Source organism: Bos taurus, chromosome 1 (genome assembly GCF_002263795.3).
Source record: "Bos taurus isolate L1 Dominette 01449 registration number 42190680 breed Hereford chromosome 1, ARS-UCD2.0, whole genome shotgun sequence".
Taxonomy (NCBI): domain Eukaryota; kingdom Metazoa; phylum Chordata; class Mammalia; order Artiodactyla; family Bovidae; genus Bos; species Bos taurus.
In genome coordinates, this window is record NC_037328.1 from 155,497,148 (window position 1) to 155,524,295 (window position 27,148).

At 43.1% G+C, this 27,148-nt stretch overlaps 2 protein-coding genes across 7 annotated transcripts in view; one reads left to right on the forward strand and one right to left on the reverse strand.

Moving 5' to 3' along the window:
* SATB1 (SATB homeobox 1) overlaps nucleotides 1-27,148 on the reverse strand; it is a 100,131-nt gene that overhangs the window by 66,094 nt on the left and 6,889 nt on the right. For 3 of the 6 annotated variants that reach the window (XM_024988567.2, XM_024988547.2, NM_001102040.2), the window contains exons 2-5: nucleotides 10,415-10,649; nucleotides 6,547-6,723; nucleotides 5,662-5,788; nucleotides 4,710-4,833 (exon numbers count right to left, since the gene is read on the reverse strand). In XM_024988567.2, coding sequence (XP_024844335.1) covers nucleotides 4,710-4,833; nucleotides 5,662-5,788; nucleotides 6,547-6,723; nucleotides 10,415-10,625 — 639 coding nt within the window. In that variant the 5' untranslated portion in view covers nucleotides 10,626-10,649. Of the gene's footprint in view, nucleotides 1-4,709; nucleotides 4,834-5,661; nucleotides 5,789-6,546; nucleotides 6,724-10,414; nucleotides 10,650-13,356; nucleotides 13,881-14,109; nucleotides 14,878-27,148 lie in introns of those variants that run through there. The other 3 variants (XM_005202140.5, XM_059883800.1, XM_024988520.2) reach the window with 3 other exon arrangements.
* On the forward strand, nucleotides 13,239-15,526 carry LOC112448269 (collagen alpha-1(I) chain). The gene is made up of 3 exons (XM_024997582.1): nucleotides 13,239-13,270; nucleotides 14,130-14,892; nucleotides 14,975-15,526. The coding sequence occupies exons 1-3, from the start codon at nucleotides 13,239-13,241 to the stop codon at nucleotides 15,524-15,526; spliced, it is 1,347 nt and encodes a 448-aa protein (XP_024853350.1).

Below are 27,148 nucleotides of genomic sequence, written 5' to 3' on the forward strand. Positions count from 1 at the left end.
CAAGGGAGTCCATGTAAGAACGGCATAAAGATACAAAAACAAAATACATGTTAAAGAAAAATTCCAGCAGTGAGAATAAATGCAATTGGAAAACTTTCATTATCAGCGCTTCAGATAAATGTAAGTTCTTTTATAAAACATTAAACTAATTGGAGAAAGACTTTTTAAAGCCGTTTTCTCTCCTTCCTTCCTTCCCTTCTCTCCATCCATCTATCCATCCACCCAAGGATAGCTAATTAAGCTCACAGGTCTGGGGATGAATTGCCACCCCCACGCTTCACCCATTCCATAACCATGGGGCGCGCTTCAACATCCCATGCCTCAGGTTCCTTAATTGAAAATGAGGATATAAAACCACCTACCATTTACGGTGACAGGCATGCTCTTGATGCAAAAATACTAAAGGACAGTTACCATTATTTGAACTACTAAGATGTGTTATGCTTATTACTCCACAGGAAAACAGAATGCCTGTCACACAGCAGACTGTCGATACATACTTTTGAATGAATAAATACATGAATAAATTTCATAGGTTAGATGTGCATGTGAAATACAATATATGAATACTGATGCTGGATGTTCTCTGGAGACAATGTGATTATTAATACTTATTGATTTTTTTTTCAGAAACATCATTCTGGTTCAAAAATTATGAGAAAATACAGAGTGCAGTTAAATATATATATATATATATATTTATGTCTCCTAATGAGTAGAGTTTTTTAAATTGGTGCTTTGTATAATACAGACTGAAAATCAGCTGAACACAGGGGTTTATTAATGTCTATGGAAATGATTATCAAGTTTCAGAGAGAGGACCTGGATAAACGCTAAGCTTCAGGAGGGCAAGGTGGTTGGTTTCTTTCTTTCTTTCTTTTGCCAGTACCTTATAAAAAGTCTGAAGCGTTCAGGATCCCTAGATGCTGTCAGGAAAAGGAAAACTAAAAAATCATTTTTCCCCATATTACGTCTAAATGGAACGTTCAAATTTAAATTCATTTCATGTATCTGTTGCTTGAAAACAAAAATGACAATTCTCACTTTATGGAGAACTCAGGCTTGGAGCTACTCTTCCCAGGTGAGAAATGAAACAGAAAGAACCAGCCCCTTAAAAATACGACAGTGGTGATGTGTGTGCCCAGGGAAGTGGGTGGTGAAAATGCACACGCACCAGATTTAGGTCAGGAACATCTGACCTAAACATTTCTAGAAGGAAGCCACTAGGCTGGCAGAAGTAATAACGGAACTTCTACTCATGACACTTTTAACAAATGAACCTACCCTTGTATCCAATGTCTGTACATTTACCTACTGCTGAAGTTCAATTTTCAAAACTTCAGGGAAAACTAAAATCAAGACGAAATGTTTTGTTGTAAATCAAAATATTTACTTTTTTCAAATCCCAATTTATTGATACCTTCCAAACACATGGTCTCTGAGTTCCTGTGACCTTAAACGTTCTTGTCCCCTCAAGTCAGACTTCAATCTCTCCTCCCCACTTGTGGGTCTGAATACAAAACCCACCTTATCTAAGCACCTCCACTGAAAAAAGCAAGTCTAACAACAAAATGCCCCATCTCAGAGCTCGGAGCTGATGGTTTCTTACACCTTAGAACAGTTTACAGAAGTCATCACATGGTACAAAAAACGTAATAAATGGATGTCAGTCTATCTGGGCAGATGAGAAAAAGCAGCCACAGAAACGAAGGTCTGAGCTATCAATCAAACCACATGCACACTTACGGAATTTCTACAGCTAGAGAAACCTTTGCAGAGATTATCCGAGACATTACTGCAGCCAAAGCTATGCGTCCATTTTAAAGTCAACACTTTAAAACTCAACACTGGGAAAGGACTTCTGGGTCAGTCACCAGCCAGCAAGTTGACTTTAATGTCCAGAGACACTGGCTCTGAAGAGGAGTCTGCGAAGGATGACACATCCCTTCTGAGATTCCGAGCGCAAACTGGGCTTGCCCTTGTCAAGCGTGGGACGGTCCTCCTGGGGGCCAAGGCAGATTGCGGGCTGCCCTCGCCTCCCCTCCCATCTCTACTCAGGAATGGGATCCACTGGCCACAGAGTGGGCATGCCGCTCGGTGTATCGCTAAGGCACCCACCAGCCACTTCTAATGCAAAACCAAAGCATTAATACACAGCAAAATGTGCACGCTGCCTGACAGGCTCAGAGTTCTCACAGGAATGAATCAAAACTCCACAGAGAGGGAGAAAGTCTTAGGCGCCCTTTCTTGCTGCCAGGCGCCCTTCTGAACAAGACTGAAGCAGCCCTTATCTGCTGGGCCTCCTTCAGCGCTGCACCTTCAGCTCCGCAGCGCACCGGGGAGGAAACAGCAGCTTTACCCCGTGCGGCACGCATTTGGGGCTGAGGTCTCAGATGCCTGTGCTTCCTCTAACTAACAGCTCCAGACACAAGAGAAAATAAAGAAGCAAATGGAAAATAGTTCATAATTAAAACATTCCGAATTGAGTATCAGATTCATAAATTCAATCTGGAGAAAGAAACAGAAGATGTTGCAGCGGAACAGAAAATAACTCCCTCATTTAGAGCACAAGTTGCCCTTTTTCATAATAATATTAATTTCAAATATTTGCTGCCACTGCTGAACAACATACATCTTTCTTTCCAAATTGTTTTGCAAAAGAAAGGAAGACTGTAATTACAGCTGATGTTGGCCTTACAGCCTGGTCTCGCCTCTGAAGGATGGCAGCGGGGTCCCCAGTCATATAGGCCCACGCGTTCCACTTGAGGCCTCTTTACAGAAATTCATCCCCATCTGACTCCAAAATCCAGTCCTGAATTTTATTTTGTCATTCTGTTTAATGCTGTAATTGTTTTATTCAATTAATTACCCATGATAACATTAAGTAAACTCACAGTTGTATTTGTAAGCTACGGTGAAGGGGGAGTTTATTGGTTGAATGTTGCTGGCATGTAACCATTAGTTCTCACCGCCTGTATCAATAAATACTCAAGCTAGCATCCTCTTCTCCAGCTCACAGGAAATGCCTTGAACCTTTGCCTGAATTCACTTCCCAAATCAATAGGACATTTAGTAACGTGAAGATACGTGAGATTCCTATGCTGGGTCTTTATACTTATTTTAATGCTGAGTTAAAACCTTTATTTCTAGGGGATTTCAAATTTCAAATCCTAGAGACCAACTGACAGATTATCTGGAGTTGTCTGCAAAACCCAAAGTCCCAGAGGTAAGAGTCACCTGCTTCATTATATCACCCTATTGATGTAACTGTGTTTAATTAATTTAAATTATTTTTACTCGATGGTTATAAATTCACATCCTCTCTACTCAAAGAGTGAGATGGAGGACAGGAGGAGATCCATTAAAGTGTCAAAAAGACTTTGATTTTCAAGAAATGGACTTAACATCAGAGAATATTTCACCTGTGGCTACAACTTACTTTACAAGAATATAAAAAGCCATCATTTATTATAAGCTTAATTCATTTGCTTCATTCCTATAACTGCTAACAAATATCAAAGTAAAGCTGATGGACCGTAATGCAGTAAACCTGAAATGCACAGAGTTTTCATGAAAGAAGAGCACGGACGCCCACAAGCTTCCTTCCAAAGGTACCCACGTGTCTTCACGGCCATCACGTCGGAAACACACTTGGAGAAATTCCCTACTGCAGAAATATTTACAGCAGTCACACAATTCACGTTCAAATACCAGACAGACGGGGCACTCAGGCTTACATGCTAACCTTGCATTGAAAGAAAAACGTTAGCAAAAATTTAGTAAAAATCTAGGTAGACCAGCATCTCAAGTATACTCTCCGGTGGCATGACCTTCAGGGGCGGGGCCCCCGGAGAGAGAAGGCATGAGGGCACAGTGACCTCAGGACCACACAAGCAGCGCTAGGGTGGGCTCACAGCGCCCTTTTCTTTTCAATTTAAAATCAACTGCACAGCATCAAAAGCGATGCTCAGCTTTACATCTAGAAACTGAGGGAGTCTCCCACCAGAGTTCTTATTGCCCTCCACCAAAATTCATCCTACAATAATAATAAATCTCCGTCTCGTTTCAAAAACCCCTGACAGTATGCCAGGCATCTCAGAGGAAAACATATGACCCCATGAAAGAAAAAAAAAAAAAAAGTGGGTGGGGGGGGGTTGAACCAATGCCTAAAACTGGTGACGGAATCCTGATGAATAATAACTATCTAACCTTCAATTAGAGGGAAGAGACTTGTTTTCTCTGTACTTTTTTTTCTAAATTCTATTTCTTCTTCTTTTTCCTTTGTGTGGTAATGAAGAAAGTACCTAGAAGCTGTTCTGTTCCTTTACTCAGGGAGCATGGTGAGGTTCTGCAAAGTAACACTTCCAGGCGCTTCCTGGCATCTAGGGGTTCCAGGAAGGCACACCACCTTTATTCCCTTAAACACAGGCCCTCAGGACAACGAGGCGGCCAATCTCAGAGCACTCAGAGGAGGGATCTGCAAATGAGCTAGCGCCAAGGTCAGCTGAGTGGGTTTCCCTCCCCTTTCTTTCCCACACTGCTCAGGATGAATCGCGCACACTTCTGAAAGTCACCAGTGGTCAAGTCACTTTGCATTTTGGGGAGATTCTTGCTTCCGATACCACTTGCTTTAGACTATGGCTTCCCATGACTCCTCCAACGAGGCTGCCCTCAATGACTTGTCATTTAGGACCAGTGATGCCCAGTACCTGTGAGAGGGGGCACTCCTTCGCCAAGGAGCTCTGGTTCATATCCTTCAGCAAGTCCTTCAGCGCATTCCTCACGGTCGTGTGGGACCACTGCTCGGGAGGCAGGTCTTCCAGTTTGGGGCAACTATTGGAGACACAGATTAGAAAGGGGATTATGACAAGATTGCATCCCGCTGCAGAACATTCCTTTAAGACAGACAGATTTCATTTTGCGCATCAAACAGATGCATCTGGAGATTGCTCTCGGTCTCCTGATTGTTCCGATTAGTTAATTACTTTATACAACACATCTGCTGTATCGATGCATGAATTATACATCAGCTGCCTGTGGTGGCTATTTTTCCATGTTACTTCTACCTTCCTGCTCTGATGCGCTCGGGAAGACAATTTAAGGTATACTGCTTTCTCAAGAGCCATTGTGAAAAGCACGAACGTGGGAACCGTTTTCCCTTCAGGACTCCGCTCGTACGAATTAAAATGGTTAAAAAAATTATATAACTAAATAAGAGCTCGGCAACAGTGAATAAGGCATTCTTTCACAAAGTGTACACAGATGGCACTGCTCATGATATGCAAAAATATTTTTCTCTTAAGTAAACTTTATGTAAAATGCCTTCTTGCAATGCATCATTTAATTGATTACATAGAAAAAGTCTTGTCTTTCGATAACCTGCACAAGTAGATGCGTTTGGGGGGAACACTGCTTCTAAACGATAGGCTCAAATTAGGAAGATAAAGGAGAAAGGGTGAGGTGACAAATGTCATTGGGGTTAGCCTCTCTGAAATGCAGGGCAAACCACAACTGAAGGCTGGCCAGAGATACTTTGTTGCGATTGGGGTTAGCCTCCCTGAAATGCAGGGCAAATCACAACTGAAGGCTGGCCAGAGATACTTTGTTTCAAACGATCAGGTGAGTAGAACATTCTGCCCTGGAACTGCTTTCCTGACTCACCTGTGTAACTGAATTTTCAATGTGACCACATGATACACATCTTGAAGCATGTCTGCTACTGTAGCATCGGGGGCATCGGTCACGTAAGACAGTGGGACCGGATTCCACTTCCCGACCTGGATCAGCCCTATTCCAGATAAAGAGCGCGCGTCACTGCATGTCTGACCCTTCGGATAACCTACCCAGCGCAAGGCTGCTTTTCATTGCCCCCACCACAAGCAATATTGTTACTTCTGTCTGAATGATTCCCTTCCCTCCAAAGGGCAGGTCAATGAAAATATTCACAGCTTAGTTTTCCAAACTGTGAAATTATGTAAACGACGGTGGGGCTGTTTATTATTTTGGAAATAAAACCCCATCAATAAAACCTAGGCAGAGGCCACATTTTCCTAACTTACAGGAAGTTCTAATAAGACATAGCTGAACCAGTTCTAAATGGCTTTACGATTTAGATAAGATTCTCGATTGCAATGGGAATCAGCATTGAAAAATACTTTACAGCCCATAAAACCATCAGAAACAGAATAAAAGAAACAGAACTAGATATTCAGTCATAAATGCAAATTGACTCTCAACAGTCCATCTGCTCAGATACGCTCCTCACTTCCTTGTGGGTCCTCAGTGGAGCAGATTATTAAGGTCAATAAGCATACTAATGATTCAGCTGAAGTAATTTAAAAAAAAAAACCTACCTCCACATTCCACATGAGCAAAATGTGTGTTAACTAAACCAAACTGAATTAAGCCAATTTTTTAAAGCCACAGTCTAGAAGGAACCCATGTAACACACAGGCTACAGTTCTTTGAGAATATTCAGATGCTTTCTCTGCAAAGTAAACAAAGGATGCCAAGCAATTTCCCCAACCCCGAGGATGCATTATTTACCTTTGGCCTGGGCAGCAGAGCTATGTGAATAACCCAGAGACAGCAAGGCCATTTCTATCAGCTGGTTGAAAAGCATGTCCTTCCTCACCAACACAAACTCTGCATGCTCCTCCTTGCAATCGTATTCAATGGCATTTTCATAATGTTCTACCACGCAGAAAACCGGGAGCATGGTTCCTATCAAGGAGACAGAAGAAAAAGAGACGCAAACCAACGAATTGCAGCAACACAGTCTGGGGGAGGAGGGAGGGAAAAAATGAAGCCATGAAAATAAATCTTCAGCACCACGAGAGAATGCGAGACTGGCACAGAGGCCCAGGCACACACACACACACACACCTTCTTTTATTTTTATTTTTTCTTAAGTTGTAAGAGAAATGTTGAAATAGAATATGAACTTGGCCCTCAGGTAACGTGGGCTCTAATTTTAACTGAGCATTTCCCCAAACCAATTAATGCAGAATTACCTTTCTGATCAAATCATAGGGCTGACAGGAGAGGAGTAAGTGTCTGGTCTGATCTGCTGTGAGTGGTACCTGGTGTGCAAATGTAATTCACTCAGCTCGGCTTCGAAAGAACCCATCTTCATGCTTCCTACATGCTTTTGTTAGGATTCAACTTTCCCTGTCTGTGTCCAAACAAATTAGCTTTGATTATAAAATTACGAGCATTCGCCTCCTTCTTTAAGATCTTCACGTTGAGGCCACAGAAGAAACACAAAACTTAACCCAACCGAAGTTCATAACACAGGATTTCAATATGTGCACACTGCAGATGACTAATATTTACTTTGATGGCTACTCATTTAACCTGCCTAAAAGGACATCACGGTAACCACAGGTCTTTAAAACGAACCATCTCTGCTCTAGCGAATGGGGTAAAGATGAGAGCAAAGGAAAACTGTCGTCATCAGGGTGTCTCAGGATACAGGAATCTGCAGAGACGAGATGTGTTCTCTGTTTACTGTAACCCCAGGTAATAACTCAGGAGCCAGATGGTTAATAAACACAGGCCACACCACACCACTGTCAGCAAAGAGGCTTCTAGAAACAGAAATCACGGAACGCTGTCGTCCTCGAGGTGTTTACACAGCGCACTGTCAGACTTCCAGTGATAAACGGAAAAGGGTTAAAAGCAGATGCAGCAGAGTGCACTGTGGCACTCTGCCAGGAGGGCACCATCCTTAGCATAAATGATGACAAAGGTTACTGCACCAGGGCACCCAGGACCCCCAATTAGTCCTGGAACGCTAATGCCTCTCTAAGCTCTGCCCTCTGCATTCACAGAAGCCAACCAACTTCTGAAGGTGTCCAGGGTCGGCAAAGCGGAGCTAAAAACCCAGGGTTTCCTCCTGACACCAGAGATGCCCTTTAAAAACGCCCTATTTGCTTGTTTCTGCTGAACAAAGCCGGCAGGAAAAGCAGCCACAGTTTTCTACATGGGCGTCTACACCACAGCTTCAGTGAACTGTTCACAAGAGATTCTAGTTCTGACAAATAAACCCCTTTAGGTTTACTTAGAAAAGCTCACAAACTCATTTGGAGGGACCCAACAGGCTAGGCATGAAAAACAAGCTGCGGAGCTTGCCAATATCCTTGTCATTCATTCGGCTGTTTTTATACCAGAGAGAGAACCCGTCAGGGATCAGGAGGAGACTGGGAGAAACCACGGCACAGACAGCAATGTGCAAACTGGTGACTTCTTCCGTGGCTGGAAGGTTCTCTGGCAAAACCTCCTAAACAAACAAACAAAAACCTCCAATCCCTTTCCTTAAGGTGCGCTTTCTCAACGCAGCCACACTTACTCTCCGGCACCTGTCAAGCAGAAACGCTGCACGTGAAGAAGAAGATAAGACAGCACCACCACCAACACAAGGCTGGAGGCACTTTGTTGCTTCAAGCAAGCAGAGAACCTTCTACAATTAAAGTGCATTTTTAAAATGTCACTACAAATGCAATGCTTGGGAAAAAAATAAAAAGCAGCACTTGAGCAGGAAGTGACATTATTGTTCTTTGGTTTCTCCTCCCTCTATCCTGAGGTCTTCAAAGAGTTGGGTTACTAATACAACAAAAAACATAGGCATTGATTTTTCCTCTTATAGAATGATACAGACCTGGGCTGCTCTTTGCTGCTCCTCAGACCTGGGAGATAACTGAAGGTTTTTTTTAAACTGTTGAAATAAACAAGAGTCGCTCTGGACTTTAGAGGGACCCTGTAAGATCGTTAAGGTGGCTGCTGATAAGGTGACAATCGTAGACTTTAATTTTCAATCTGACTGCTTAAATCTTCCAGCAAACTGTCACGCGCCTCCTGATACTGCGAGTCAGGCTGAACAGGAGCCTTCTCTGAACCGATTGTTTGTGTGAGTGCTTGGCGAGGCTTCCAACTCCAGCAACTTCATAACCTTCCAGTATGGAAAGGGGAGTACGCTGGTCACTGCTGACTGCTAAAAATACCGCATGATTTAAACCTGGAGGCAGTCTTAGAAGCTTTTGCTGAAGGTTTATGAGCCTGTGTAAACAGCACGTCTGCCATAAGGAGCAGTGAAGTCTGTAGAATCCTTGTCTAAAACTGTCCTGGCATTAAAGTTTGCTGTGCAAATATCACATAATACCAGAGACAGCTGAAATCTCCTATTTAGGAATTTATGGAACTTATATGTTTGCAGGCGTCAGAAAGTCTTTTTTATAGAGCCCCAGCGCTTCGCAGTACAATATTAATGCACTCTGTTTGAAAAGCCATAATAAATTATATTTTTAATGCTCTTACCCTGGCTTTCTTAAGATGCATACATTCTTGGCAAACAATCAATAAACAGGGTAATCATGAGGAGAGGCCAAAGAATTTGCTGAAGTGCTGTTTTTCCATTTTTAATAGATAAAGATCTAACAATACGGACTGCTGTGTCTGTTCATTTCAGGATCAATATATTCTTTGTTTTCGCCAAACCAAGGAAAAAATAAATGATTGTATGATAAATGTTATGCATCAAACACAATGAAATTCCTCTGCCTGCTAACTTTATCTACTTAATATTCTTGGTTGTTACAAGATGGCATTTTTATCCTTTGCTTTAGCAAATGTAAGGAAAATCTGAATCCCATACACAGTTATTCAGAGACAAATAAAGACCTTCTAAGGCCCACACGTTATGCCCTGGACAGACACTGATTTACAGAAGCAACACTGCTGAATACAGTCAGAGTGGGTAAACTCCATCCCTGTGATATAAAACCGGCAAAAAGGAAGCACACAGTTGCATATCCCCTCCTGATTAATTTGTTTACATCTGCCCTTTTATCAGAAACACCCAATTATAGCAAAAGGGAAACACCAGAATTATCAGGTTTTTACCTACTAAGTAATGAAGTTGCTCTTAAGAAAACAAACCACACACACAAAAAATCACAAAACGTTTACATCATATCGCAGAAGACTTCCATTATCTGTGAAACTGCCTTACAACCAGTAATACCATGAAAAAGCTAGGTCCATCCTCAAACAATTTAAAGGTCTCATTCTCAAGCAGGGTTAGTTTCAGCAACAGCCACTTCTGCACCCCCTTCTACAACACCACCTTATCAACGGAAGCCTTGTATAACTGAGACCACTAGACTTAACTCAGTCTTTACCATCCGCAACGTCCAAAGACTCCAGTCTACAGTAGAGGGAGACGCTCTGCTGAGGCACGGAGCCTACGCTTTCAGACACGCCTGACGCTGCAACCAGAAATGTGACTAATTTCAGATCAGAAAAGAGAATCAAGGAGCACACACAAAGCCAGGCGCTGCGTGTCCACCCCCGCACCAGGTGGTGCTGGGTGGACGCAGGACTCGCGCCTTCCAGGATCTGGCTTCAGGGTATTTACCTTTCCTAAGGTTGCTTTTCATCAGATGGCCCGAGTGTTTCAAAGGCACTCCCTGCATTTTTGCACCTGTACTGCCAAGCCTTCCTCTTCCTAGCGGGCTCCCGTTCTGTTCCAGGCGGGCAATCTTGGCGGGTGGACCCTTCGGATCACTCACATTGTTAGACATTTCTGAATGTTCTTTCCCCTGAGTTGCCTCGTTCAAATGATCCATACTCAGTTACTCTCTAAAGATCACCTGCGAGAATTTAAGAAGAAGACATGTTACAATTGGGTGGGGGTCTCCGCACGCCCCCTCCTTCTCTGTGTATATATAATGCGTGTACATGTTTTATCCCTGGATATTTCGCTCCACAAATATAATGTATTTGTAAGACTCCTTAACCAGATATATAATGCAGAGGTTACTCTACTTTCTAGATCACAGCATTATATTTCCATTCAAGTTAACAGAATAATTTGTGGGAATTGTATCAACACACATGAACGAAAAGATAATTTGTCACCTACCAGCAAAACTATGTGTGTAGGGGGGTGGGGGGGGGTGGGGGATTATTTTTAGAACAAGAATTACTACAAGTGTAGCTAAAAGGAAAATAACAAATTGTATTTTTGTAGTCCCAATTTTTAAAAATGAGAAACTTAATACAGAACATAATAATGAACTTTAGTCAAAGATGGAAAGATTATTTTATCAGTCCAAGAGATTAGTTAGATCTGTTGTCTTTATATTTTTATATACATTTTAATTCTCATGAAGGAAAAATAGATTCATATGTATATATACCACCTCAAAGGAGGGAGCAGACAACTGCTTTTTAAACTCTCTATTGGCTTTATGGTTAATGTGTAGAAAAAGTTTTCTACTGTCAAAGTATCAAGAGTTACATGACCTGTTTTAAAGATTCAGTCAAGTCTTGGCTCAAACATGCAACTGGATCATTCCATCCCTAACTAAGTGGATACAAGTGGAGGATTTCTTCAAAGAGCCCTGATACTGAAGTATTACAACTCATGTATCTTAGAGTTAATATTTAGGTATTCTTTTGTAATAGAATGCTATTAACAATTTAAATACCAAAAATTTTGAAAACATTTTGTAACATACACATTAGATTGAAGTGCTAAACTTGCTTTGAAAGAAAGCTTGTTAATTTTGGTAAAACAAAATAACCAGTGTTCAAAAATAATCTCAGCAGGCAATGAAGTCAACATTTCAATTAACTCCAGAAAAAAAATGAACAGATAATGATTGTTCAGTTGTATTATACTTTGGACATCAATTTTCATACTGCTTATAGTAAAGCAGTTAGTACATTATCAAAATCGCTTCTGCAATAGTTCTAACAGTGATAAGAACAGGTGAGTAGAATTATTTTATGAACTTTCATGCTGCTTGAAGTATTAAGTTCACCAATACTAAAGGAAAGAGAATCATACTCAGAAAAAACAGAGAGAATATGATAATTATCACTTTCCTCCAGCTGTTTGGTAATTTGACATATCTTGCACATTTATATATATATATGTGTATATATAAAATATGAACATGCTACTTAGATACAGATTTGAAAGCGAGCTTATATTCTTAGCAGGGCCTTTCTGTAAGCATTGCTTTCCCCTCTGTTTAACCGGTACTATATCCATTATAATGAAGGAAAGAGGTGATGGGGAGGGGGAAGCAATGATAATCTGTAAGTTTAAAAGCAACCTCAAGAATGCCAGTTAAAGAACTGTGAAGTTAGAGAAATAATGGCTATTTATCCTTGTGCTCCACGGTGGCGCACTGAGACCAAAGGTTTACCATTGATCGCGGTCCCATCTGGTTTTGGTTATGAGGTTCATTAACAATAAATGTGCCTCTTTTAACCACTTTTTATCAAGATTACTCTTTCCAATACATTAAACTGTAGTCTAAAGCCAAAATTAGCGGTGATTATTAACTTACTCAAAACACTCTTTATAATGCTTCATGTGGGTTATAATACAGAACTACTTTTCCTGAAATTGGCTGCCTTACCCTAAAGCAGAAGATGAATTTTAAAGCATATGATTTGAAAAGAAAATACTTAACCCGTGTAGCAATTTAAGTGCCAAAAAAATAAAAAAGAGAGAGAGGATGAGTAGGCAACAGCATCAAAGTTAATGCTACAAAACGTATTAAGTAGTCATGAGGCTTAACAGCATTATAAACTGTGAAGTGATAGATGATAATTTAGTTAATGTATTGACAATCAAAACATCATATAGGTCATGCAAAATTGTCCTTCGAATGAATACCCACCTATAAGCAGCTATTAAACACTCAGTCATCTTGTAAAAAGCTTTACATTATAAAGCAAAATTACATGCACATAAAACACCCAATTTACTCATTTAAACTCTATGCCCAAGGCTAAAGTTCACCAAACCTGAGTTTGGATTTGCAAAGAGCAACCTCCGCGGGGCCTGCTGGACAGACTGCATGGGAACAAACTAAGGTCTCAACAGATGCCAGGCTGGAGAGTTTCTTGTGAGTTACACATTTTAAAAACCGATTTCACTGTGATGTTTGGCTGGCACATTGAAAGCAGGCTACTTTCTCCAAACCCCACTTCCCTGTCCATAAACGAAGTCCATATATGATCATTAACGAATTAAACAGCGAACTCAGACACAGCAATTATTTCCTTTAAAAAGAAAGAGAAAAGCACGAAATTCCGGTTTCAAGAACCTATTTTTTTGCAGTGTGGGAGCCTTTTCAACGAGTTCCCTGCTGAATCGCCTCCTTCGCCCCCACACAACCCCATAATCACATTTTAAGAGACTGTGCCCTTATCCGTTCCATATGGCCGGCACGATCCAGGCCAAGCTTTCACTGTGACCTTTTAAAGAGACAAAGAAGCAAAGTACTATCTAGAAACAGAAACGCTGCAGTTTTACTGAGTGAAATTAGCAAAACCGACCTGAAACTCACCACTTCAAAACTTGACAGCATATAAATAACAAAAACAAAGGAGATTTCCTTTGCAGCCCGGGTTCTCGAAGAGAAGTTCAAGAATGATGTTTTCTATGTCCTTTTTTTTTTTTTTTAAATTAAAAAAAAAAAAAAAAAGCAGCAGCAGCAGCCCTGAAGGCGACTTCCCCTGAAATTGTATTATTTTCTCTTCCTTTACCCTCGCCCCCCTAAGCGGGGTGAGGGCAGATAAGCGTCTGGAAGAGTAGCCATGGGAGAGAGGGGTTAAGGGGGGGGGGGGGGGGCCGGAATCACAATTGGACAAACAGCATATATGGTTTGTAAAATGTCTAACCTCGGAGAACGGGGTTTTCGATGAGGGAGGAGGGGAGAGCGGGAAGGAGGGAGGAGGGGGAAGACAGAATTGATCTGACAAGTGATTCGTTGGGGGGAAATCGTAAAAACAAAGCCAAACCCGTTTGGAGCAGTACGCGGCGGCGGTGCTGGGGAGGCGAGGTGGGCACCGGGGATTCTCTTAAAAAGAAAAAGGGAAAAAAAAAAAAAAAAACAAACCCAAACAAACCTCGGCGGCCGAGGTCTGCAGAAGCGCCCCCCGCCCGCCGGGGCTCTCCCGGGCGCCGGCCGAAAGTCCGCCCGGCCGTGGCCCGTGGTCCCCTCCTCCTGCCGCCCCGCGCGCGCGGCTGGGGGGCCGGCTCGCCTCCCCCTGCCCGCTCCCCGAGAACCGCGCCGGAGAGTAACCGACCTGCAACTTTCTTCCCGCAGCCTTGGGCCCCGCGCGGGGCATCTAGCGAGGGGCCGGGGGCGCCGGGGGCCGCAGGGCACGCAGGAAGCCCCGGCAAGGCACTGGGGCGCCACTTTGGAGCCGGCCCTCGCGGACGAGCGCCCCGAGGACCCCCCCGCGGCCCATGGACGCGGGGCCGCGAGCGTCTGCGGAGCCGGGAGAGTGAGGCGTGGGGGGAGCCGGGGGAGGGGGCCGGAGGGCGCCCCCGCCGCCTCCCCGCCGCCCCCCGAAAGTCGCGGAGCCCTCGCTCAGCCGGAGTCCGAGGTAAACACCCGGCCCCACAATGGCCCCGGGGCGCGGGGGGCCCGGACGCCCCACAAAACTGAGCAGGAGTTTCGGCGCGCGCGGGCTAGGGGCGCGGGGCGCCCCCCGAGCCGCCTGGGCCCCGCGCCGCCTAGAGCGCGGCGGAGGCGACGAGGCCGGCGGGCGCCGGGCGGCGCGGCGCCGAGTGCGCGCGCGGGCCGCTCCCCGCGCCGGGCCGCTCCGCTGCCCCCCGCGCCGCCGGCGCGGCCCCCATCAAACGCGGGGCGCGCTCCTCCCGGCCGCCGCCGCCGCCGCCGCGCCCCGCTCGGCCCCGCGCGCCCGGCCGCGCCGCCGCCGCTGCTGCCGCCGCCGCCGCTGTGGCTGCCGCTTCCCCGTCCTCGTCATCTTAACGCACGGCCCCCGCTCGCAGCCCCCGGGCCGCCCGCCGCCCGGCCCTTCCCCAGCGGGGCCGGCTGCGCCGCGTCCGGGCGGCGGGAGCGAGCGGGCGGGCGGCGCGGGGGCGGGGGCGCGGGGAGGGGCGCGGGGCGCGGGGGAGGGACGCGGCTTAAAACCCGGGCTGGAGGGCCGGGAGCGCGGAGGGGCGGCGGCGCGGCGGACGGGCGCGGGGAGCCGGCCGGGCGGGCGGCACACAATGCCCGGAACGGCGGGGCGCGCGGGCCGGGGGCGCGCGGGGGCAGGTGTGCGCGGCGGCGGCGGGGCGGGGAGCGGCCGGCGGGGAGAGCGGGGGAGGCGGGGGCGAGGCCGGGAGGCGAGCCGCCCCCCGCCCCGCGCGCCGCGGGAACACCGAGGGGAGCGGCGGGAGCGGGGCGCGCTGGCGCCCGGGGACGGGCGAGGGCGCACCGGCCCGCGCGGGGCTCCGAGGCCGGGCCCTTCGGGACGGGGCCGGGGGACGGCGGGGCACCGGCTCTCGGGGAGCGCAGAGCGCACGCCGGCGGCGGCAGAAACGGAAGGGCCGGGGCCCCCGAAACCCCCTGCGCAATGTGATCACTCCTCACGGGAGGGGGAAGCCCCAGCGAAGAGCCAGAGGCCCAAAAAGACGAGCACTTTCCGAGCTCATCGGTGCCCGTCCACTCTGTGCTGGGCGCAGGTAGATGCCAACGTCCCTCACTTCTGAGCCGGAGAACTCGGAGGAGGGAATACGTGGCCCACGGTGGCCGAGTTAAACAAAATTTGGGTCACTTTCTTGAAAGAGACCTGACTAGTTAAAAGTTATTACAAAGGAAAACATGCCACCTTTACCCCTGGTGAAAGACGGTAACGTTGGGGGGTGGGGGGCGGTAAATACCTGTGTTGTAGCAATAAATACTTCTGTAATCTAAGGTAAATTACCCCGGTAGATAAATGGTCATTAGCACCCAAGTATGATCCTCTTATTTAGATAATCTATTAAATATAGTTCCTATAAAAATGAAGACCATCACAGCCTTGCCCGAAATGGGGATGTAGCGTTCATCGTTTAGGTTTGAGTGCTAACGCCTTAAGACCCTGAAGGCAGTTAATCATTACACAGAAACAAAAATGTTCGAATTGTTTTTTCAGAATACAGTAGGAGGGAAAAGAGAAAAATCAGTGAGATAAACATTTTGTTACACATAAAAAAGCAACAAGTTAGCGCAAGTACTGAGATAAGAGGGAAATATGCAAATGAAGCTATTTAAAGCTACCAATACACTCTCAGACACTGTCTACACTAGAAATCTTAGACAAACAGAAGGTAAAACAGAAGATAAAGGAGAGGAAATAATGGCCTCCTGGGGAGGACAGGTTCAGGAGGAACACAGTGAAAATATATCACTCTAAGGGCACCCACGTTTCACCCACAAAACCAGAAAGGTTATTGAAGGCAGCAGTGAATCTTGGTGTATAAACCCAAACCCAGAGCTAAAGAATGTGATGATAAACACAGTATCAAAAGCAAGAAAAGAAAGATAAGGAAATCTTTATGAAAAAGCTCAAATGATACCGTATTTTCAAAAGTTGATATGCAGGAAAGTATGAAGGAGGGTATTTTGATTAAAGTATAAGAAATACAATCAATAAGGAAACATGTAACACTGGTGGCAGAGTTGTTATTGTAGATGGAAGTACTTAAATATTTTTTTTAATGTTTGATATTCAGAAGAAAAACATGGATAACACTCATCTTTATAATGAGAATGATTTTTGCAATGTGATGGGTTAAATTGGGAATTTCCAAGATGTATATTTTAATAGTGCTTCACACTGGTGATGCCTGACATGTTTCCCTGAAACCTGCCTGGTTTTTCAGTAGGGACTGTGCATTCTAGTATCACAGTGTATAAATTTACAAGCAATAGCAAAATCTCAAAATAGAGGAAAAGTATCGTGTACTACAAAGAATCATTCAGGCAAATGGAACTCAAATGGAGTGTTTAAAAAGAAAGAAAAAGGAAGACTAAAACAGGTTACTGAATATATCAATATTAAAACACACTGGGATAAAATACTGTAAGTGATGTTTATCCCATTATTTCCACAAATAAGACAGAAAGCTTTCTGATTGCCTTAGCCTCCTATTCATGTGGGGGTTAAAATATTAATCTTTAAATTTGAGTAGCAGCTTTTATCTAGGAATTCCAAGCTAATTCTCAAACACAAACATAAAAAAGTGTAATAAGGATGGACATGGCCTCCGAAAATGATAAAACAGAATAAATGAGGATAAAGGCATCTAATAATAACTTTACTACATGATTATAAGTCTATTAATCATATACGCATATTAATTTCCCTCAAGCACATTCTTTATTTCAGAACTATATAAGATATAAGCAAAAGGGCACACAGGCGTATGCCCTCCAAGTAATAGTGCACTGGTGAACTTCCTATATATTATTTACTCTTTCAGAATACTCACTAAACCACTGAGTACTAAACGCAGATTAAAACAAAGAACAAAAGAAAAGTAATAAGGAAAATTCCCCCTTCCCAGACATATGTGAAAATAAACCATTGCGATGGGGGGCATCAGTTTTATTCTACAAAGTATCTTAAATTTGGCAATAAAGGTGCAAGCCAAGTATTGAAAAAAGTTAAGATAAACTTTATAAATCCAGCTACGAGAATGGAAAACCTCAGGAACATGAAATATTACAAGTCAAATACATGAGCTATTAAACATGTGGGTGTACAGTTAAAACAGTGCATCAATTTTTTATCACAGGAGAAGGAAGTCAGTCTGGCCACACAAAGGTAGCAGAGATAAAATATTGTAACAGAGATACAAGATTTTTAAAAAACAATAACAAAAGGACTACTGCATGCTTCAGGGGGCCCCATATCAAGATAAATATGCTGGCAGATATCCGGAAGCATTAAAACACATTCAGAGTTCTGAATAGCACATACATTTGTAATAAACAGAGAAAGCATTTAGAATTTGAACGCTTTTAAGACACGGCAACTCCGCCAGTGACTATGTTAGCAAAGCAATGTTTACTACCATAGCACTTTCTAAGGACATGGTAGGTTTTTTTTTTTTTTTTCATCTTTTTAAATTCAAATACTGTTGGCTATCTCTCCACATCTTAGAGCAGCACATTTCACGTGGCATATTGCTCTTTTTGTCGTGTCGACTCTTTGTTTTTGGCTTTAGCTGCAGGTGGCGTTTCCCATATATGAATTTCTGGGAATACGGTCTGTGTTGGCCATATAAGGATGCCTCTTTGAGCCATATGTTCTGCCGTCATGTGTCTCGTTTTGTCTGTCTGGGATGTCAGGACTGATTTCCACATCGTTTCTTGAATGGACCAGATACAAATTTGTAAGAGCCGAGAAGGGGGGATTAAAAAAAAAAAAAAAAATCTGGGGCTGGAGCCCAAACAACTTTGTCAAAACATACATTGGAGAGGAAATGCAATATCCTGTAAACATTCACACCCTCCTTCTCACGTCTTATCTGTGACTGACATCATCACAACTGCATAGCTTGAGAGGGGATCTGTGCGATCGAGTGCAGGAGTCTGCATGTGAGCATGTGCAGCTGAGCCAGAGGGACCCTGCGCCTCTGGAGGTCACGGCAGGCGCAGGGGGACTGCCCTGCTCCAGAGTCCCAGGCACTGCAGCCAGCCTGACCCGGCCTTGAACCTGGGGAGGGAAGCCACCTCACGCCTTTCTCCTTTAGTGAATCAACAGGACTCGGATTAAACTTTCAGGTGAATCACGCAGGAAGGCCTGGTCCCCGGTTTACACTCTCATAGCCTCCGGTACTTCTCCTTTGTCGCAGTTATCACCAGTGAACAAGCTGGATGATCACTGGCTTAATAAATACCTTCCATCAGTCCAGTTCAGTCTTTGCAACCCTGTGGACTGCAGCACGCCAGGCCTCCCTGTCCCATGCTAGACTGTCATCCCTATGAGCACAGAGACTGTGTCTTGCTCACTGCCCTATGACCAGGGATTCATACCGCATCCCTGCAATGTTTACATTCTGAACAAATAAATGAGAGCCAAAGGCTCAGTGTCACATGCAACCAAATGCTATGGCTAATTGGAATGACCGTTCCTCTTAGAGACTGTGGAAGTGAGGTGGAGTTAACAGTGGGGAAAGCGGCTGTATCTTTGAAATGTGAATTCACTGGAATTAAATAACATTTACAGTTTAGTTCCTCAGTCACACATCAAGTGTTCAATAGCCGCATGTGATGAGTGGCTATCCTATGAGACAGTGTGGGTTAGAGAACCCTTCCACCATTGCAGAAAGTTCCATCAGGCAGCACGAACCTAGAGAACTTCTACAACAGAAGACTCAGTATATCCAGGACCTTGCCTGGAGGAGTCTTAGAGGTGCTGGACAACTTCCAGACATCCCAATGAAGTCCAAATTGAAGTCCTTTTCCACTTTAGAATGGGCCCGTGGATCTGTAAAGCTGCGTGGAACGAGACATGGGCAGTGCTGCACACAAATCTAAGACAGCTTTCTAGACACGTCTGTATGTAAAAGGGTCTCAGAGTACGTTTGGAATAACATGCATTTACCCCCAAAGGCTGCTTTCCATGAACATTTCAACAGCTCGCAGGTGAAGCTGAAAACCACAGAATTGTTCCACACCCTCTCCCACCCCCACGTTAAAAAAGCAGAGTTGCCACTAGAAATGGCTTTTTTGGAAGCTTTAATGTAGATATCTACTCAAACCGGGAGGGCATCCAAATACCAACCAATAATGGTGTGCTGCAGAGAATCAAAGCAAACGGCTTGAATATGTTTCAGGAGAGAGAAAGGAGGAATAATAAACGCTAAACATGGGCCTAAGGTTTTCGGCTTTTGTTTTTTCCCCAATATGTGGGGTTTCGGTTATAGCCGGACTGATAGCGATCAAAAGTTGTTTCCTAATTACTTTAAGGTGAATGTAAATACCCACTGGTAATTTGGGTTATGGTTTTAATTGACAAAGGTCACTATTAAAGTGAAGCAAAGAAAGGCTGATGTTTAAGCTAGTTTGAGGAGAGGGCGCTGAGGTAAATGAACGGCCATTAGAGTTGGCTTCTAGAACCTGGTGAGATACCTGGGACTTTGAAATATCTGCAATGTTTACATTCTGAATAAATAAATGAGAGCCAAAAACTCGGTGTCACTTGCAACCAAATTCTATCGCTAATTGCAATGACCGTTCCTTTTCGAGACTGTGGAAGTGAGGTGGAGTGAAGAGAAATATTACCTCTTTTTAAAGCAAGAATTTACTGGACAAAATTTTGTATCTTCCTTCCACAGATATCAGTATGGCCCACAACATTGACATGGACAGTGGAAATAACCCCATCGAAATTGGTTCTCTCTGCCTAGACCCAACTCCAAAACTGAGTAGGGCTCGGGTTCCAGTAGCGATGCTGTTGAGATGCCCGCATACGTCCGTAGTAGCCTGTGTATCAATAGCTATCACCACCAAATGCGTGACGAGGTTCAGACTGTCTTCTTCCCCCATTGCTTCTGGAGAGCAGGGCCTCCCTCGTCTCTCTTGGGAACCCCTCTTCTGCCACATTCTTTGATATGTGGCCTGATTGCACCTTTTCTTTCCAAAGCTTCCTCCATCTATTAGCCACTTCCTCCTCGATGCCCCATCCCAACTCTGTCCTCCAAGCGCAGCATTTCATATTTGCATGCCTGCCCTTCCCAACTGCACATCTGTCAACATCTTGAGGCTGGACTCCTGTCTGTATTCCAGGAGTCTCTCACAGTGCCGGCAATTAACAGGGAAAGGAAGCCAAGAACTGTTTTGGTGAATGAGTGCTGGTAAAAATCTTAGAAAGATTCTTGCACTCCTAGGCAGTAAAGCCAAGGATAAGATCAGAAGTTAGTTCAGTGGCTCCTCAAATCTGCTGCATGTTAATATCGCTTGGTATGTCAACAGTCCAGATACCCAGGCTGCACCCATTGCCAAGGGTTGGAGCCAGCGTTTGAGAGTTTGCAAGCTGATTCCAGCATACAGCCAGGTGTAGCATCCATTGGAGTAGGTAATGTGTTAGAGACAAGAAATTAAATATACCTGTTAGGACATCTCCCAAGGGTATGGAGATCCTGGAGTCACTTGGAAAAGTTAAGGCTCTTTTAAGAATCAGAGCTCACCCCAAAGTTAAGAAATTTATGTGCAGGCAAGCTACTTGTTTCAAATTAAAAAAAAAAAAAAAAGGTAGGGAGCAAGCTATTAGATCATTGATTTGGTGAATAAAAGTCTGCTGTTTGAGGAACCATGATAAATTAGCATTTGGGTACTGGCTTGAGATTTACAGGGGTGCCAGAAATCCTGTGCGAGTGTATGATTTATCATCACAGACATAAGAGACTAACCACAAAATTACACATGGAAGTTAAGTTCCAAAACCAGTCTATTATTTACTGGAGCCAGAACCATCCTGGTTTTCTCTAATTCTTTTTTTTTTTTCCCCCCCAACATATTTGAGCAGGCTCTTTCTCCCAGAAAATTTCAACCTTGAGTGGGATTCCCTTTGAAACAGCTGAAACCGTTCAACTCCTTTCTGGCCCTAGTCATGGCACTTGAGCAGGACTGAAGTGCCCAGGAGCCGGTGCAGGGCTCCTCACTGCTGTGCGGCGCCCCCAGGAAGCCCATGGGATTTTAATTCCAGCGAAGTCGAACAGAAACCATTCTCAACCAACCTTCTGTCAAGACAGACCAGCCAAGTCTCCTTGGTGATGTCAGTGCTATTCTGATCTTTCCCAGCTTACCTGAGGGAAAAACAGTTTGAGGTTGCAACAGGCCTGGATGCTGGTCCAGATTGTTTTTGGGAAAAGGATCAACCAAGGGCAGGATCAGATTCTGCACCACCGTGGCCAGCACCACAAGCAGTGGACAAGGGCCATCACTGGGGGAAAGAAGCCCATTCATTGGGGGAAACAAGTGCAGCGCACCTGGGCAGTGTTTAAATACCTCTATAGTGCCGGAAGCTCACTGAAGCAGAGGAGGAGTTTAATTCAAAACTAAAGCACATTCTCTTTGGGATGACGGCGAAGACCTGGAAGAGACAGCGGCGCTGGGCACACGATAGTGTGACTGTGATCCAGGCACTGAACTGTCCACTCACACACTGTGCAAATGGCACGAGGTATGGTACCTATCTTTTATCCCAATTTAAACATTTGAAAACAACAAAACTAAAGGAAAACAATCCTCTATTCCTAAGACTGGCAGATGTATATTATCATGAAAACATCACGCTATGCACAAAACAATAAGCTGCAACACATTGGCAACTGCCTCCGACCTTCCACTGCTTTGCCCTTACCTGCCAACAGCCGCGGCCCAGTCTCCGCTGGGTAATTCATTCAGACGATGATTACCTGGCCCAAGGATAATTAACATGGGTTGGTAATCAGAGACCCAACATCCCACCCAAAGTAGGTAATTTGATGGTCCTCTGATGCAAGAAAATGTTTCTCTTTTCAGATGTTCTTCTATATTCTTGTATCTTAGCAAAAGAAGAGAAAGGAGGGACAAAAACCAGGCTTTCCAAATATCCAACATTCAAATATCCAAACATTCTATCTGGATATTTTTCAAGTGAGTAAAAATTAACTACACTCCTGAGACAGCAGACAGTCCCCAGGTGGCGTCTGCAGGACACTGACACTGCAGTCCAGTCACAGAGCCGTGACAACTCCATGTAGGTACTCGATGTAATAATCTATAAACTCTCCATGTAGATATTTTAGGTTGCACTTATTAATAAGAGAATGCAGTTTTAGTAATAAGCTCAAAAGGCTTTCAAATTTATTTTTATCAGTCACTTTTTGTGATAGTAATTACAATTATTTATTTTTGTATGCAGTAATCTGTAATGATATATTTTTTATAGTGTTTTGCCTGATACTGTTTCCTATCATCTGTTCTCACTGATTTTATATTAGGGACTTTTATATTAATGATGCGGTTTTTTTTTAATGTATTGGAAACTCGTATCTAAATTGTATCTCCCTGAAGTTCATTCCTGCATATATGTATTTTTCTGATGCATGACTAAGAAATATGATTACATAGTAGAGCCAAATTAAGATTACATATTTATTGGTCTGAAATAAAATACTAAATAAAAGAAAATAATTTAAAGTCTAAATAAAATACTAAAAAATAGTTTTACAGCATAAGTATAGCTAAAGGATATCCAGTTACCTATTTTGCAGGTGCAGCTCTATTAGTGTGTTTATTGTGTAATTTAATTCATTGGATAACTAACAGGGACTATAAATACACATGCAAATTTCCAGCTGATAAGAAGCAAAAAGTTGATAAATAATGCTGCAGTATAACTTTAAAAACAGAAGTAGTGGGCCTTCAGGCTATTTTTTTAATCATTTATTTTTATTTATTCTGTAAAGACTATTTTCATTTGTATTTTTTAAATCTATATATAAATACACTTGGGAGAGAAACAAACAGCACATTTATGAACATTTTTGACGGGGACCAGCTTGTAGCTGTTTTGAGGCTGTAACTGCTGTACAGACGGACAATACCCCACAGTTCTATCACTTCTGCAGCTGAAAATCTACTACACATTCATATCATATTTAATGAAAATCAAACTTATCTCTCTGTGGAGGTAACAAGACTCTCCAAAATAACTTTTTAGTTCACTCTACACAAAGGGGTTTTGTCTCTTAAGAATTTATAACACCACAAGCTAGTGTAAAGGCATCTTTGTAACTGGCATATGCTGTAGTTTTGGATATAAACCACATCTTGGGGTATTTTCAATAGATTTGGAAAATCCAAATGTTGGACCAACAACCTAGTGTGAATAAATGTATATATAATACACATCTAGCATAGCATGGTATACACACTCACAGATACAATCCACACGTCATACAAGAGAATGTTACATCAGTTAAAACTAGTCAACCACAGTTTCCATCAGAAATTCTTTAAAACCCAGAGTTAGTGTGATAGTGCTCTCTATCAGTAAGCAACTCCTACAGAAAAGAATCAATGACATAGTGGGAAAAGAAGTGGAGAACAGCAGAAGCCTTAGATCCAGGTGGTGGTCCTTCCTCTGCCAACTGTAAGAGTCACCCTTCGTGAGCCAAACGGGACCCGGTTCTGTATCCATGAAGTGATGGAAAAGAATCTGATCATCTTTAAGACCACAGAAAGTCTCTGCCCTTAAATTTAAGTTAAAAAAAAATCAGGTTCATTTTAAAGAGAATACAAAGATATGAGGGAATTTCTCACATGCTACATTAGATGTTTATCTCTATATGAGACAGGTGTCAAACAAACAAATTAAAAAAAAAAAACCACTAAGGCAAAGGGAAACTTTAACTCACAGATTCCATCTGTTACATCCGAATTCATGCATAATTGATTATCCATGACTGGTAAGTTCTTCTCTCACTAGCCGACCACAGTTTTCTAAACATTATGTATTAAATCACTAGCAAAGTAGACTACATTTCAGAAACAGCAAGGGCAGAATAAGAATATTTTAAATGAAAAATTACATGCTGGTTAATAATAATACAGCTGACCTATGTTTAAGGGAGAGAAATTTTAATCATGTGCATATTAAATATTAATAACCTATTCTGTTATTGTTATAATAAGGTTAAGTAGGCTTCTCCATGCTTAAGGAAAGAGGGAGAACTAGGAATGCATAACTGTGCAAAGAGATACAGAGACGGGAGACAGACAGAAGGAAAATGTGTCAACAATAAACGAGAGGAAATGAAAAAGAAGGAAAAGATGAAGGTGGAAACTAATCTCTATGTGTCATTATGACTGCCAGAGTACTGGCAAAGAAGCAGCATCCTTTTATTTCAATTTTAATCATTTCTGAATTTTAATACCCGGCTCCTTTTGTAATTCTCCTGGCATTCCCCATATGCCTCCATCCCAGCCAAAACACCAGTGTAAATTAAATGGCAGGCAACCACACCACTGATGTAGCCTCCCCAAAGAAGCTACCAGGTGAACAAAAGCAGAAAAGGTATGTCTACCTTACATCCCTGAGGACCTCCAGCCAATTAACTGGCTGAATGTTCTCTGTTTTCTCTAGTTTTGCAAAGAAGGACAGTAGTTGGGTAATCTACAGATAGAGAATCATTAAAAAAATAAAGCAAGCCAGTGGTAATACAATCATCAGTGACCATCAGGGCCTGGAAAAATGAGTTTGCTCTCACTGGCACTAAGGAGCATCACATGATTATTTAATTACAGCTCTAATTTTTGTCTCGTGGATGGCAACATATCAACAATTAATAGGGCAAATAGAGGAGACTGTTTTTAAAGAGACAGAATGTGCATGACAATGGACTGGGTCACACAGCAGTCTGCTGCTTCAGGAAGACTTTTCTTTGTGTAACTAAACAGCACTGTCTTGCAAAGAGCCTCACATGTGGAAATAAATTTAAAGAGGAAGTGTCTTTTTTCTTTAAAGATAACTTTCTTAGAAGGCTGGCAACTTTTCAGAATGTTTCAGATGCACCTAACCCAACCCCACCGCAATGCGAGCATTAATTTTAAGGAAGAGAAGGAAATCATCTTTAACATAAATACCCTAAATCTCAAAACAGTGTTACACAATGGATATAAAAATCCATTTTATATATAAGTGGATAGAAAAATATCTGTTATGCAATTAATCATGGCTGATATGCATCCAGAGAGGTCCTGGAAAACATCACCGTCGTAGGAAAGAATAGAGGCCAGTCAGACGTGGGCTGCTGCGCACACAGGATTTTTGGCCCCAGAAGATCAGAAGGACCTTCACCTGGTAGCCTGACTCCAGGGACGACAGAGCAGGTTGTGAGCACCACCCCACACCAAAGGACCAAAAGCCTTGACAGAGACCCTGGCCCATCCTCAAGGTCGAAGAGGAGGAAACAGACCCTGGCTCTACTGTCCAAAAAGGGCACAGCAGAGAGAGGAGAAAACCACTCAGTTATCCAGAGCACTGGCACATGTGCAGATGAAGTGTGCAGACAACCCCAGTGAAAAGAGAAGACTGGAGACAGAAGCCTTTTCCCACTAAACCATATCGGCACAAGCTAAACGCACTATTCTGTTATTAATTTAGCAGATCTTTAATGAGTGCTCTCTATGCAAAACAGAATGTGAAGTTACTATTTTCTGTAACACAGACATGTACCTTACACTGATTTTTTTTTTTTTTTTGTAGTTGAATAACTTGTTGGAATAGAGGCAGCAGCACCTAAAAATTCATAAAGTGGGAAACTCAGTACATTTTTAAGCGCTGTATTACAAGGTTACAAGGTCAACATATCCAGATTAGCTGAGAGTTCAAAGAGTCCACCAGTCTGAGAGATGTCTAAGGCAGGCTCAGTCCAGCTTTCAGCCTCACTAGTAGCAGTCACCCATCGTTTGCCATGCCAGAAGCCAAGGCAAAAACCCAGGCTTTAGATCTGGAAAACAAAATAGTCTTAGAACCACTGCTGTGATCAACTGCTCTCATGTATCCTACATATCATGCTTTACAGAACTGTAAGACAGCACAGCCTGGCTCAAGAAATAGTGACTAAAAAGATGCCGTAAAGAGAATCAACTCAATAAGCTTTGAATGGCTTATATTGGCCAAAGTCATCACAGAACAAAAATGTAGGCATCTCAAACTACAGTGTGGGAAGGCTAAACTGCTGAGGGACACTGATTTCTGAACCTACTAGCAGAAGTGCTCAAGTCAATGCTAATATAGAGAAAGGGGAAAAAGAAAATTAAAACTCTTACATCCCAGTGAAAAGTTCAAAATTAAGTTACTTTATTCGAAAACATTCTGATAATTGTGGACCCAAAATCTGACTCCATACATTCTGAAAGACTATTTTGAAAAGAGTCTAGCAAGCAGCAGCTTGTATGTAACAGTATACATCATTCTTTTTTAACATGACTGTTAATATACAGTTAACATGTCTCAGAAAAGGCTGTAATTAACTGTCTACTGCTCCAATAACACTAATAAGTGTACAGTATTATTAAAATACAATGACTCCTTGCAAAGTAAGGCTGTCATTTTTAAACTTATAAGATAATGTTCTAAATTGGTTTTGAGTCTTCTTACACCACCCCAAAGCAAGCCCACCTCTAAGAAAAAGAAACTTAAAGCATAGTTATTAAAATATTATTCCTCTCACAGTCTGGAGAAATCTATTAGAAAGAACGTCTAGGTATCATTTCAGTTGGCGAAAATACAATGAGAAACACTTGGATTATTTCATCAATTCTGGATGTCCTTTTAAAATTTAAAATTG